This window comes from Lepidochelys olivacea (assembly GCF_965140295.1).
Source record: "Lepidochelys olivacea isolate rLepOli2 genome assembly, chromosome: 6".
Lineage (NCBI taxonomy): Eukaryota > Metazoa > Chordata > Testudines > Cheloniidae > Lepidochelys > Lepidochelys olivacea.
In genome coordinates, this window is record NC_140416.1 from 84,258,910 (window position 1) to 84,274,566 (window position 15,657).

Genomic DNA, 15,657 nt, shown 5'->3' on the forward strand with positions numbered 1-15,657 from the left:
TAGATAATTTATAATTTTACTGTTTATATCCATCTTGACATTTTTTATCTGCCAAAGGCAGGTTTCATTTGGAATCTTAATCTGAGATTTATTTGGTGGATCTGGAAGTCATAGCTAGAGTTCCCACAGGAAATGGTCCATCTACCAACAGATTAAATGGCAGTCCTGCAGTTGTTAAGGGAGCTCTGCATTTAACACACATGCATACTCATTCAGTCAGCACTGTGGAGAAAAATTAAAGTAGTAACCCAGGTTTAGGAACAATGTAGCTAAAAAGTCCCATATTTGCTGAATGACAAAGGGTTATATAGCAGCATTTCATTTTATTATTCGTGCTTGAATTTCTTGTTTGCTTTGTTGAGTCTGCTGACGAATACTAATAAATGCCTGCAACAATCCAGACGAGAGATGCCTGGCAACAAAGCTATGCGGTGGACCTCCCTGATCTTCTCCAGTTCACAACCTGACCTTTTGAAAAATTGGCTGGGCTAAGCTGCAGAATTTGGGTGTAATGGTTATTGTTAACTCCAGCTTTAGGATTTATTAATTTGTGTGATCAAGACTTACCTATACTTCAAAGTTTCAAAAGACCAAACACAATCATCCATCCATTAGAACTAACATTGTGTTTCAGTGAATCCCACTTAGTGTCTGACTAGAGATTCTGCTATTTTGATGTGTTCAGAATCTAAAAATGCTTTTAGAGTAAGAGAGAAACCAATCCAACAAAAATCGTTTTTCTTCTCAAATGCTAGTATTTTTTTTAAATGTTAATTGAAAAATGAGAATGGAATGCCAAAGGAAGTATGTCATATTTACCTATTAATATTTGCATCATGATTAACTGCAGTGAATACCAGACGTGCTCAATCTTGTAAATATTTAAGTCTTCCCATTTACTTCAGCATTTTGGATGCAAAGAAAGATAGTAAAAGGCTAATAATGAGAGAGAAAGAGAGAGAGAAAATATAATAGCTAAAATAACCAGTGTCCTTGGAGAATTGTAAAAATTGCCATTCTGCCAGAATAACTCCAACAGTTCTTAAGCTCTCTCAATTTCTTTCTTTCTAAAGGATGTTGCCGGGATTCCAAACAAGTACAGGTGAAATAAAGAAGCATTCTAAGTAACACAGATGTCCTTCTTTAAATTACTTACAGAGAATGAATTCAGTATTCTCTTTAGATTCCATCAAGATTTAAAGAAATGAACCATTACACTTTGAGTTTTGTCTATATTCTAGAAGACAAAGGACATCTGACTTTTTCAAAAGTTATTTTAAAAGTTTTTTTATCATGTGAAATAAGTGACATTTCAGAATAAAACTTATACAAGTTTTGCTTTGTGAACTATTAGCAAAAAACTTCCTTGTTTTAACAAAAATTTCTGTCCATTTCATCACCATTTTGGACTCTTAAAAATGCAAACCAAAACCAGAAGAGCCTCAGCCCTTAAACTGCAGTGCTGTACTAATGCAACTATCTGTCAAAGCAGTTTTGGTAGTTGAAAAGTTATATGTTTGAGAATTACAATTTCATTTTAATTAAGAGGATAATTATTTTTACACAAACCATTAAAAATTATAAAAAGTTTGTAAACGTGCCTCTTGGGTTTTTTGTGACAGATCATATTGTGATCTGGCATGTTCATGAAAGTTATGGCCATCCTGAGTTTTGGAAGAATACCACTATAATTATTTGAATTTCCTCTTTATTTCTTGGTAGGGAACCATTATTCCATGTTCACTGTTTAAAAAAAAATCATTATTCTTTGACTCCATTTTGTTGTGTCTCTTAAGGTCCTAATGAAGCCAATGAAAAAGAAAAGAGAAACTGTGGGAGTAATCTCTAAATGTCACCAGAATAGAAGGGGGCAAGGAGAAGGGCCAAAAATGAGGTAGTGGACAGAGCACTGGAGTGGAATTCAAAAGACCTGGGTTCTATGCCCGTTTCTGCCACTGGCGTGTGGGTGACTTGGGGCAAGTCTCACTTCCTGTATTTGTGCCCCAGTTACCACATCTGGAAATCGGGATGAGACTGACCTTCTTTAATGCAAGAGCTTTGATTTCTACTGATGAAAAGTGCTATCTATAGAAGAGCTAAGTGGTATTATTATTAATGGGTCCCTGTCACAGAGTGACTAGCTCTTTCAGGGGAGTCAGGGCCAGCCTCACTTGTGATCCTCCCAGCTGATCCTGATGGGCTAAAGATCAAATGACCCTGTTCAATTATTGACCCAGCTGGGAAGGAGTCAGAGGAATGAGGAATCTAAAAAGAGTGAGATAGAGCTCAGTTAGTAGAGGAGCTGGCTCCTCTGACAAGCCCTGGAGAAGGGCAACTCCTAAGCAGATGGCTCTGAGGAGGAATGAGGAGCAACAAGAGGGAGACGATGGTCAACTCTGAAGCAAGATGGACTAAGAGGGATAAAGAGGAAAAATCTTGTATCTGTTTCAAGGTTTTGCCTAAATTGTATTTTTGGAGAATAAAACTATGCTTGAATAAAGACCCTAGGTGTGGCACTGAATCCTCCATGGGCAGAGATGACAGGCCATCAACCTACAGCTTCTTAAACGTGTGTGTTTTCAAAAGAAAACAAACAACACACTAAATCTGCCTTGCATTGTGTTTGGAGGAATTCCTTAAGAGACCCTCGCCTGTCCCAGTCAATTGCCGGGGATTTTAGAGTCTTCAGCTAATAGGGGTCTCTTCTCCCTGACTAGCACCAGTTGTGAACCAGGTGACTGTCTTCAGGCCTTGTGGCCTGTTCAGTCTTTACCGGGCTGACAATTAGGGACAGATGAGGGAACTGGGATATACTGCACCTGCGCGGCACTTTCTCTGATGTAATTCTCAAGGGCCTGGCTGTCATCTGTGGAAGTCAGTCTAGGTGGAGTTACAGGAAAGGGAAGGGATTCAATTAAGTGACACATTGAGTGTGATACGAGCCCCCAGATGTCCCTAAACTTCTGTGGCTGCAGATCCCAGCCTCCCCATGGAGCTGCTCTGAACTCTGCACAGGTGATGCTATTAGGCCTCGTATGGAGTCCTAGTAAAAAGCATATTTTTTTAGTAGTCCCGACACAAGGAAGATACGTAATAGGGCCAAATTAAAAGAGAGTGTCAATGAAGGACAGTTGCAGGATAATAGCCTGGTGCTCCTAGACAAATGCCAAGTTTAGACACTCAATACTATGACTATTAGGTCAATAAAATGATCAACTTAGGCCAGTCTATGCTAAAACCCCTAGGCTGAGGTAACCTGTGGCTTTTATTTTGAAAATGGGAGATGTTGATCCTGTAGCAATATTCTGTATTAAATGCTTGAGCCAGCTGTTACAATTTTGCCAAACAGAAGTTGGAATTACTTTCATTATCTACTTGCACTGAATTTCCCAAGTCCTTCTCCATCTTCTCACTAATTTATTTGGGCTGAATCTTGAAGATTTCTGGTTTGCACACACATAAAGGACAACAGTACTGAGAAAGAGGCATGTCAACTGAGTAGAGGACATCAAAAAGTAGTAGAAGCTCTTTGCCAAGGTACTTTGCAACCTCATACATACTGCGCTTGTAATGACCCCAATGGGAATGAGGGAGGAGAAAGCACGCATATGTAGATCCTTGCATACAGCCCAAACAAACCCCGCCCCTCCCCACCTACACCAAGCAACGGAAGTAGATTCCTTCCCTCAGTGTCATTTTGTTTCACTGCATGTTTATTCAAGTAAAACCCTTTTATATGAGCTTTGCCCTCTTTTTCAGGATATAGGACCTCTATTCAGGAAGGGGGTGAGCTGTTTAGCAATCTGGTTCTCTTGCAGACATTCCGTTCGGTAGACGTTTCAGAGGTAATATGTGTATATGTTGGCCTTGACAAAAAATGCTGATTCATTCCTTTCTGATCCTTAAGTTACCCAGCCATGGTACTGGTTTCTTTGGCATCTATTAAAAATGGGTTAGTTACAAGTTTCAAGCTGAAGTGTTGTCTTTTCCATAAGACTTAATATATTGATTAGTAGAAGTGCAATAATGTACAGTCAAATTGCATTAGATTAGATTAGGTTCTGTAGCTAGGACAAATGGTCATGCTTATTTGGTGAATAAAATATTTCTGAAATTGATAAAAGTCACAATACACAGTAAACCTGACTGCATTTACAAAATTTTCCTCAAAGCACTCTGGTCCAGACGCGCTCAAATGAGGACAATGACATAGTTGTAGTGCCTTGGCAAAGAAAGGATGCAGCTTTATTGAACAAGCAACAATTTCACCCTTAATGCCCCATGACAGATAGTCCTTCCAATTCTGAGAGGGGGAGGCTGCCACCTTTCCTCTCTGTCTTATAAAACCAGCAAGGAAAGACCAGGTCCCATAAGCCAGATCAATTACAGGCCCTAAGACCAGCTAATTGAAATGTCCCATGCAAATTTGAATCCATTGCAATGATGACTGGCTTTGCTGATGACTCAAAGGAGACATAGATTTCCAAGTCCTAACCGCACCTAGATTGGGAATCAGAGAGCACCACCCTACTAGTGCCCTAAACAGTACAGTTCAGCTCACCCTCCTGCAAGAACTCAGTACATCCATTGATGAGGTTTAAAAGCTGCAGATGTGAAAAATAGGAAAAGGAAAACCTCTGCTATTGATCACCTTATGCCCTGGAGTATGAGAGCTGAGATCTCTTGAAATTTTGATCTGTCCCAGTGTAACTACAAAGGCTGATTAGCTTGTTATATACTTGGATGATAAGTATTTTAGGGCAGGAACCATCTTTTTGTCCTGTGTTTGTACAGTTCCTAGGGAGTCCTGATCCATGACTAAGGCTTCGAGGCCCAAAGGTAATACAAATAATAAATAGTAGGTGTGTGGTGGTTGGAGAGTTCATCACAGTCACTAATCCATCCCTGCCTGAGGTGCTTCAAATAAATACTAGTTATGGAGTTTACTGCTAGAATACAGAAAGAAAATAATTACCTGAGATTGAACCAAACTATTGAGAGCAAGTACGAATTTCAGTAATGCAGCACCCATCCTATAATGTGCAGGGGGGTGGTTTGTATTACTTTGTATGCAAAGCAAAGGGTATCTAAAGTGGGAGAAGTGGAGGAGACAATGCATTTGCAGACAAGATTCGTCAATGTGTACTTTGGTAGATAGGGAAGCAATTAAAGGTAGTTCAAGGAGAACTCCCTTTAGTGGTTACACAACCAAAAGGGATTCCACCCCGCCCCCCACAACAAGGGTTTAAAGGCAATAAAAACTCCCATTACCTTAGTTCTCTAGCTAATAGTGACTGAATACACCCAGAATGTCCCACACCCTAGTGGGGGCAAGATCTGTACTCAGTGTCTCTGCTCTGCCTTGTTCATTACAGCGAGGTCTTCCTTTGCTATGTATTGTAGCAGGGAGAAAGAGGCTGAACCACTTTCCCCCAATAGCTCATAAATCCAGCAGCAGTTTCAATGAACGGCCAGTCAGAAACCAGGGGTGCGTGGGACAATGAGCACTAGTGCATACCTGATTCAGGAGTCCTGCCTGTCCTGCGTAAGTTCCGTAATAGTGCTGCGATAGCCTAACCTGAGGGAGCAAGCTTCAACCCCAGTGCTGAGGCAGAGTTTGCAGCAAGTGACTGTGTGTCATTGCTATTCCTCCCTCAGGAAAGAAAGAGTCCCACAATTTCAACAGATTTTAGGGAATTACTTTGAGTATTCTTGGATTAAAGTTCTGCTTCTCAGTTTTATATGCAGTACAGTATCCTGGGTTTGTTTAATGGCTATTTTAAGGCTATTCATAGAACAGTAACAGGACATAGACAGTTTTTTCTTGTATCTGTTTTGAGTGGAAATAATGAGTCCGATCAAAGTACAGTATGTATAGAATAAAAGTAATCTTAATAAACAGTGACACAAAACAAAAACCCTCCTCAAGAAGTTTTAGAAATAGAACTCTTAGTAGTCTCTATTTAATCTACATAAAACAGATAGCTCAGAGTATACCTGCTTCTGAAGATTTGCAAATATTATTACACTCTCTGGGTGAATGATGCACTGACATGCACTGGCTGCATATTCCAGCAGACTTCCACAAATTGTGGTGGCAAAACTATCATAGCATATGCTGGAGTATCATATTTCTATAGAAGCTGGAGAGCTGAGTGGAGCCAGGTGCTTTGGGAGCTAAGAGGAAAATTAACATAAGCTTTGAAGTCAAGAGGCCTTAGTGTAAATGAAAATCAGGCTCATAACGCGCTGTAATACAGGCTTACCCTGGCTATTGCAGGTCATCTGTCAGGACCAATGATCTATCCTGTTAATAAGTAATTGAGAGGGAAGAGAAATCAGGAAATGGGGAGCAATTTTTGACTTGCATGTGAAATATCCAGTAAAAATCAGTAACTCCTGAATATGGACTGATCTCCTGAGTCAGTGCTTTGGATACACTCCTCTCCTTTCATCAGTAGGATGATGAGGGAGCAGTGGATCTAAATTGGTATGTTTCCTCCTTCTGTTACAAAGAAAAGTGTGGGTGCGTTTTAAAACTTCATAAATTATTTTAAGTGTATGTGTTCCTTCAATTTAAAAGGCAGTTCAAGGACAACTTTTTGTTAATTTTTATCTTCAAATAGAAATCTGTAGTCTGGAACAGCAAAGAGAAGACTTTTGTCCGAAATTTCAGCTTTATCCAAGTTCTTCAAGAAGCCTACAACCACAACATGAATTAGTCATCCAAGGCAATGTTGAAGCAATGAAGCTGTCAGATTTGCCAACAGCCACCTCACTCAGTGTTCAGAGTGCTAGCACCCAGAATGTGTGTCTAGATCATGTTATTGCCCCTTGTACTGCTGAAGAATCAAGGTAAATACAAGCTTCTTTTATATATTTTTCCTGGATTGAGAATATTTCACTATTATGGGTAAAATTTTCAAAGGCGATGAAGGGAGATAGCTGCCCAGGTTGCATTAAAATTCAATGGTATTTGGGTGCCTAACTCCCTTAGGCTTTGAAAATTCCAAAAATATGGAGCATTTCTGTGTAATTTGGAATGAGTGTAAGGCTGTTTATGTGTTGGATTCATAAAAATGGTCACCATGCTCTCCCACCCCTAGGCCATGTCTCCTGGAATCCAGTGTGTCTCCCACTCCTTTCAGCTGTTTCTCCTCTAGCACTAATCCAAAGCTATTGTGGTGCTGATAAATATTTACCTAGGGCTATAATAAACCTGCACAAAACACTACTGAAATTTAAACAAGGCATGGTCACTGCCCCAAAGAAGGTAAAATCTGCATCAGACAAACATTGAAAATGAAGCTAACTGTAGAAAAGGAGGGGTAGCAAAATGAGGTGCAATGGTTAAAACAAAGTCTCTTTATGTCACAAATGAAGTTCTCAAAAAGAAAAGGAGTACTTGTGGCACCTTAGAGACTAACCAATTTATTTGAGCTTTCGTGAGCTACAGCTCACTTCATCGGATGCATACCGTGGAAACTGCAGCAGACTTTATATATACACAGAGAATATGAAACAATACCTCCTCCCACCCCACTGTCCTGCTGGTAATGAAGTTCTGACACTAATGAAATGAAGTTCTGACACTAATTACAATTGAGTATTGGGCTGGGCAGCAGGAGAGAGAGCTCAGCAGTGTAGGTCACTTACGAAAACCAAGGCAAAAGAAATGGGTCTTGGAGAGAGGGCTTGAAGGAAGAGAATGAGGCTGTTGTTGGGTGCACTGGAAAAGGGGCTTTCATTCACGAGTGAGCTGAGTTTATGGGAATTAAGACAAGTGTAGGAAGAGGAGTAACCAAGGGAGCAATGATGGGTGAGGAGTGGGCAGACCACCTGGTGTGAGTTGGGGGAGCAAAGGCAGATAGGAGGTGAGATGTAGGCAAAGCCTTACAAGTGAGGATGAGGATTTATAACACTTTGGAGAAAGCACCCACAGAAGGAATCTAGGGGGCTATGGGAGAGGGAGGAATGGTCTGTGGAGTGAGAGAGAGATTATAACGTGGCTACAGAATTGTGGATAGATTGAAGATGGGAAGATCAGGGAGGCTGGGGATTAGGTGGTTGTATTATAGTTCAGGTCAGAGAGAGGCAGGGTGTGTGAGGCAGGGTATTAGCAATGGGGACTGAAAAGAAAGGATGGTTTTAGAAGTGGTGAATACTGGGGTGTGAGAGGAGAGAAGTGAAAGGGTCAAATGCAACTCTTAGATGTGAGTTGGGCAAGTGACTAAATTGTCAGTAGCAAAGGTGAAAGGAGGGGCAAGTTGATACGTGTTTACATCTTTCTGCCTTCCATGTAGATTCCCTCTTATCTTTTTCCAGTGTTAATAACGCTTCTTGTGTTCACCTTCATAATACCAACTTCTTACGTTGGTGAGTCCAGTTGAACTGATAACTGGTCCTACCACTTGCACAGCTTCCCTCTTGCTTCAGTGCAAGCTATCCTTGTTTGACATAATTGTGCTAACATGCTACTCAATATGGATGTCTTTGATAGAAAGTGATGAATCAACTGCGGTAACCCTAGAATTCCATGAATAGTCCTCTCAACACATTCCTGGGGGCAACTGATCTCTCCATGGCTCTATGGATCCAAGATTTGTTTCTTTGTGTGCTGGAGATAGGATCCATAGTTTCATCCTTGATCTATTCATGTTTATATATAATAAAAATTTCTGGGGTCTGTATATGTTAATCATTGTCTTAATGCAGATATTCTGTAAGGCCTTTAGTAGACTTATCCATATTATTTTCCATTCTTTATTTGACCTGTTTTGAGTCCCATGATAATCTATATTGCATTTTCATTATAATTAGAATGTAAAACGCTCCTTCATGTAATCATGTGTGTATGTACTTATGAGAAACTCTGATTTATTTACTAGGGGTTAAATTTTCAAATGCACCCTCATGACTTTGGAGCCTGAATCCCATTTCCAAAAGTGACTTAGGCAATCAGGAGCCATTGATTTAGGAAGTCTCATTGAAAGTCAGTGGGACTGTAGTGTCTAAGTAAATTTTTGAAAATGGGATTTCGGCTCCAAAGACACTTAGCCACATTTGAAAATATTTTGCTAGGTCTTCAGCTGTCTGGGAAAGATCACCCTTGGTTTTCTCCTATTTATTTTTGGGAAATGTATTGTATTTGAAGATAGCGTGCACAAAAAAAGTTGCAGAGTTGGTATGTCAAAGGTAATAGGTTATATTGTATAAAACTTAAGGTTTCTGTGCCTGTTACTTATAATCCATGAATTTCTCCCCTAATCCATGAACATGTCTACATTGGTTCTGCATTAGAGCTAAGATCTGAGTTATCTGGAAATAACAGGTGACAGAGTAAAAGGAATTTTTTAAATCTTACTTTGAGTTGGGTCCTAGAAAGGTAGACTACAAGACAATATTTTGTAGACATTGGTATACTGTTAATGAAGCCTAAATTTTTGTCTGATTGGTATAGCAAGAGTGCCCAATTCAGTTTTTAACCAGGAAAGGATTTCACCCCTTGTTATCAGCTCCCTACAGTAGCTGGTATCAGACCTTAGAAGCAAAATAGGTAGTATAAAGGTTCAGCAGGAAATTTCACCACATTGTATTCCAAAAATTAACCTTTTCAACTCTACCTTATCTCTCTTCTTTCCATCACTAAATAAATGCTCTTGGAATAGGGTGGTATAAAGTGGGAACACCCTGTGGTCTGATATAATATTCAGAATAACATAAAATCATTTTCTAGAATTCCAAAAATATGTTTTCCTTTGTCTCATATCTTTTGAATATTTTGAATATTTTGAATATATTTTGAATATTTTCATTTCTTTTCGTTGAGTGACCCATTCTCTTGGAATACATACTTTATCCTGAGCATAAATTTGATCCCCCAATATTTTCCTTACATTATCACTCCAGATTAAGCTCAGGATTTTTGATCTTTACTTCCTTTAAGCATTTCCAATTTATAGACTTCATAGCTTATTTAGCTTAGTTTATTTTATATACTAGCATTTTAATACATTTATTATTTCAAATACTGCTGCTCTTGTAGGTTTAAAAGATGAGAAATAGCATTGTCCAGCTCTATGGCTAATTTATAAATCCTAAATCTGTGATAGTTTTGTAAACTTCAGATGCAGGTAGTGGATGTCTTGCTGAATGAGAGAATTTCTATTCTATTGATTGATGAATTTTTTTAATCTTTTTTTAAAAATCATAGTATTACAGAAAAACAAGGTAGAATGCTCTCTGACCTCATGACTTCTTGGAAGGAGACTGGAGACCTAGATAAAGAGATGAATATTGCATTCCTTTTAAAAGAATTGGATGTTGTAAGGGCAAAGAATAAAAAGGTACAATAGAGATATTCAGATTACAGTACTTGCTGTTTTATTGTTTTCCATTAAACCTTCATTTCAACCTTTTCTAATATAGTTTTTTAAATTATTTTATTTTATTGCATTATTAATCAATAGATCTCTTGTCATTTCTACTCTTAGTATTTGCATAATGAATGTTTCCAAGGAAGTGAATAATCTTTTATTTTTTGACTTTTTTAATCAGTGACATCAATTCCTATATCATAGATATAGATGCAAAATAAATATATCACTGTAGGGCCATTCATTAACATTTTACTAGGTTTCAGTCAGACTTGTGGAGACTGGGGAATTTAGAAACAGAAGGGCTAATCTGAAACCTACTGAAATTAATGGAAAGACTCCTGTGGTCTTCTGTGAGCTTTGGATCAGGGCCCACACTGGGCTAGTTTCATGTCAGTCATTCACGCTAATGACTGGGAGATCCAGTACAGATCACAGAATTTTGCAAATGAGTGATTAAGTAAGCACAGTACAAAAGCGAGAATAATGTGTCACAAAATGTGCTTTGTCCATTTATTTTTACAATAATTTGATATTTCACAGCAAACTAGTAGTAAAGGTATCATACAATATTTTGAAGAAGTAATAATATTTAGTAACATGAAATCTCACAACAGTGCACTCCTATTAAAACTTTTCTGAGAAGAGGGGAGAGACCAATGTTTTAAAAGCAGAACGTAAATAATTAGACATAGCAAATTGTTTCAGGCCCCAATCCAGCAAACATGCATATGCTTAACTGTACTCATTTTGTTTGTCCTTTTGAAAACAAGTACAGAAATGTTCACAGATTTGAGGGCTTAGTAAATTCCGCTGTATTTATTTTCCCTTTTTATTAGCATTTCCCCGTTGTCATTTAATTAATGAATTTCTGCATTGCAGCTGATTGACTGAACTTGATTTATTTAGCAGCAGTGCCTCTTCAGGTCTGTTACCGTACCTGGCCTCTAACAGCACCTCTGTTTGTTTAATGCTGACCACATTTTTCCATCCCAAGCTTTAATTATCTACTCTCTCACATTCCCTCTCCTGTTTGCTTAATTCCACCTTTAATTAGACTAATACCAAAATAACAATTGCAATCTCTACATATATTTCTCCAAATTTCTCTCATTTTAGATAGAAAACATTTGAGATTTTTCCCCTACTCCCTCATGTCTTAATCTTGAGGGAAACCCTAGAGATTGTACAAATTCTTAAGCATTGATCATTTTAATATAACCTCTGCGTCCCTCTGTTTGTGTACTGTAATCTCCATTGGATTTCTCTCTCTAGAATTTGGAGGAGTTTGAGACTCTGAGAGTTCTTGGTTCCAAAGTTATTCTATCTACCAAATGAACCCCAATCCATGTTTTATTAGTGTTACTTTAATTCCCTCAGCCTCCATCACTACCTTGTCTTGGGTTTGGTTTTGTTTTTTTCGTGAAGACTAGACTTCAGCCTTCTAATATAATGTTGATGGTAGAGAGTTTGAATGATGGTGCTTCCACATTTTTATGAAAAGTTTGAAACCTACTTTCCAGAATGGCATTCATTTAATCTGTTCTGTTAAACAATTTATCCCCATGGATTTTCCCCCATTCTCAGACAGCTCAAGCATTTCATGACGCTATTATCAGCTGTTTGGCATAAACAGTGGCTAGAAGCTTATAAATAAGAGCAATAATTTATAAACTGGAGCTCTTGCTTTATGAATATAGTCAATCTGATAGGCAGGCCCAAATGTCACTTTGTTGTTTTAATTAAGTTTTGGGGTAATTTCTGTTATTGGTTATACCAGGGATCGGCAGCCTTTGGCACGATGCAACCTTTGGCAGGCTGGGCCGATTTGTTTACCTGCTGTGTCCACAGATTCAGCCGATCGCAGCTCCCACCGGCCGCGGTTCACCACTCCAGGCCAATGGGGGCTGCGGGAAGTGGTGCAGGCCGAGGGATGTGCTGGCCGCTGCTTCCCGCAGCCCCCATTGGCCTGGAGTGGCAAACTGTGGCCAGTGGGAGCTGCGATCGCCCAAACCTGTGGACGCGGCAGGTAAACAAAACAGCCTGGCCCACCAGGGGGCTTACCCTGATGGGCCGTGTGCCAAAGGTTGCCAATCCCTGGGTCACACGCTGCAGAGGTTTCTATTGTCAGTGAGAGTCACATGTGCATAACCAAATGGCAGATTCTGACGTTTCTGCAGGTACATTTTTTTACAGTTAAATGACAGCCACACTTTACTGTTTCCCAAGTACAGATCCAATTGATTCCCAAATAAAAGAAGGGCTCAATATGAGGAGAAAGAGTCAAAATTCTGGCTTGAAAAGAATACAGAAAAGAATGTATTGCACCTACAATCTTGGCCCAAACCTTTCCGTTTATCTGAACTGAACACCATTGCTATGAAAGGGCTGTAAGCTGAAAGAATATTCCAGGGAATAAGATGCATCATTCATCCCATGCTGCTTCTGAATTTCTTAATGTAACACTGTTACAGCTAGTAGTTTCTGAGTTGGAGTGTCCCAAATAAAAACAGTGCTGTCTGTCGTACAGAGTAGATGAAAACAAGGGGGTTGAAAACAGATGGTATTTTCTGCTTTAGTGTTTTAAATAAATAGAAGTACGTTAAACACCTGTGTTGTTTAATATTTGTTTTCTTTGGGAGGAAAGGAATCATTTTATAATGGGAAATTTTTATTTTGCTGAAGATTAATGGACAGGGTATATTTGTCAGACAAGAATCTTATTGTCCATTTGTTCAATTAAGCTTCAGGATAAGCTGTCTGAAAAAGACAAGGAGCTGAAGACAATAAAGCTGGACTTAGAACTGCAAGAGAGAGCTACAGAAGCTAAGATTGCGGAAAAGACTGCAGGTACAGTAGACAAGCATTTAACAGATGGCCCTATGGATCATACAGTACCCATGGTTGCTATATGACGTGGCCTAGTGACTGTTAGCTATGTTTGCTAAAGGAGGGAAGATTTGATAATTTTTTTTTTATGTGTGGCTGTTTAGAGTTGCTTAGAAAATAGGTGGCTTTAACATCCTGGTACTGGTATTAGTGAGAGCTTTACCTGTATTCATACTGATTTGGGCATTAAGTGCATTGTTAACACCATGTCAATCCAATCACAAAAAGGTTGTTTGTTTTGTTGGAAGGTCCTGAACAAACAAGAAGAAATAATGATTACCAGTGCCTCTACCTTTCAACCAGCAGTTCAAATACCACTTATTGTTTTAGCTTGTTCAGAGCAATACTACCCCCCCCGCCCCCCCTTTGTATGGAGATAGTCACATATTCACCTCAACTGGAGACCTGCACTTTACTTGAAAAATCTGTTCTTCTGGTAGTTAATGAATTTTCATCTCATGACATTGATGATGGTATGGCTCCAGAGGATGAGGTTTATAAAAGATTTCCAAAGTGCAACGATTTTAAAGTTTACAGTTGAAAGTGACTACTTTAAAATAGATTTTAAGAACAGTACAGATGTGAATATATTTAACCATTGTTCTCTGGGTAGGTATATAAAAAAAAACAGTTACCTTGTTAAGTTGCAAAAAGTTATATTTTAAGTAGAATATATTTACATTTGACAGTGATTTCTTATATAGAGCCAGTACACCGTGAGGCTAAAATATTATAGAAAGATGATGTTTAGTACCATAAAGAAAGATGACAACGTTCTTTGAGATCTTTCTCCATGTGATTTAGAGTTAATTGCACCAGAATTTTATGAAATGCTTCACGCAATTTATTCTCAGCCATATTTTATTAGGTTTAAGTTAGGTGCAAGGTGTAAAATTATGTGTCTAATGACCTGTCTCCAAGATATTGGTACTGAAAGGGAGATTAATCATCACCAGAAAAATAGTGGAAAAGAATGTAAGTAAACTCTCCAACTGAAAAATCAGATGGTTGGCTATCAGTTTAATGTCAAGCTCCTAAGAATACGATATTCTTTTGTGTGTGTATATTACAGATGGAAGAGGAGGTTTATGGGGATGAGGAGCTAGATAGTGTGAAACAAAATAAGAGAAATTCTGGATATTATTAAACTCTGCTAGTTTCTTTTTTTGAATGAACCCTCTTGTGTATATTCAGAAGAAACATAAATCTTCTGTGTGTGTCATGATAACATCTTTTGTTTGCATTAAATTCAAAGTTATCTGTTTGTTTTCTGGATGTTTGCATAGCGTCTTACCTATTGTATATAATACAGAAATATTCTATTTAAAGTAAACCTTCATTGCTCATTAAAGCCTATAGGGAAAAAGCCCCTGTAGATATAAAATACATAGTCAAAATCCTAATCAGTTTCCTGTAAGGATAAGAAGAAACAACTATTGGCAATCAGTTCCCATCTTAAGTTTTTAATTTTCTGTTTACTTTAGTAAATTTATTAATGATATCCTCTCAGAAGGATATGACATGATATGATAACTAGATATGGACATAGCAATAAACCATTGAAACCGAATGTGAATCAAAGCTTTGAAGTCTTAAGAACATTAGGTAACTTTTTAATAAATTTTCCCCCTCTCATCTTTTCTTTGTTTTTGCATCTCCTGTTCTGGAAGAGCAGAAGTGTCTAATTGCTGGGAAACTGGGTGTCCTTTTATTTCTAGCCTGACTGGAAGAAGAAAGCCTCCAATATCTCTCGAGTGTTTGCTTCCTGCTCGGTTTTACCAGTGTAAAAGTTTCAGATAACTCCAAAATTTGGAGTGCTTATCCAAGTTATCTAAACCAAACTGAACTTGTGGAGGTTTGCCGATTTGTCTAATAAAAACTTCAGGGGCAGACCTACTTTATCATTAAAGAGCATAATAATGAAGATTCAGTGTATTTAGACAAATGATTTTTTTCAATTTGTTAAGTTCATTGAGAAAAGGGGAACACATGGTGTTATGATTTCATGTAACTAGTTAATGTTTAATTGCTATTGTATTTAACACATCAAGAATGAAGCTTAGAAATATGGGTGTTTGCATTCTTCCTATTGCTTAGTATTGACTTTGTGATAAGAAAATTACTCCAGAAAAGTACATTGTAAAAAGCATCACATAAGGACATCATAAAAACATTTACCACCTTCTTTGGGAGGGATTACAATTCACTTTTTAAAAATGAACCTTCCAATTTATAGAAGGCCTTGCTGATTTAAAACCTGTGTCAGAAAGGCAGAAAAAGATACCTGACATCTCAGGCAGTCCAGTTTCTGCACTGATTATGGTTACTCGCTAGTTGTGGTACTTCTTCCCAGGTGATGGCAATTCACTCAGTGTTCTCACTTCCTGTGCCA

The 15,657-nt window shown here is 38.3% G+C and overlaps 1 protein-coding gene across 3 annotated transcripts in view; it reads left to right on the plus strand.

Annotated features, from left to right (window-relative positions):
• MIPOL1 (mirror-image polydactyly 1) overlaps nucleotides 1–15,657 on the plus strand; it is a 284,676-nt gene that overhangs the window by 69,356 nt on the left and 199,663 nt on the right. For all 3 annotated transcript variants that reach the window (XM_084630963.1, XM_084630962.1, XM_084630964.1), the window contains 3 exons: nucleotides 6,627–6,855; nucleotides 10,214–10,346; nucleotides 13,121–13,226. In XM_084630963.1, coding sequence (XP_084487089.1) covers nucleotides 6,627–6,855; nucleotides 10,214–10,346; nucleotides 13,121–13,226 — 468 coding nt within the window. The remainder of the gene's footprint in view (nucleotides 1–6,626; nucleotides 6,856–10,213; nucleotides 10,347–13,120; nucleotides 13,227–15,657) is intronic.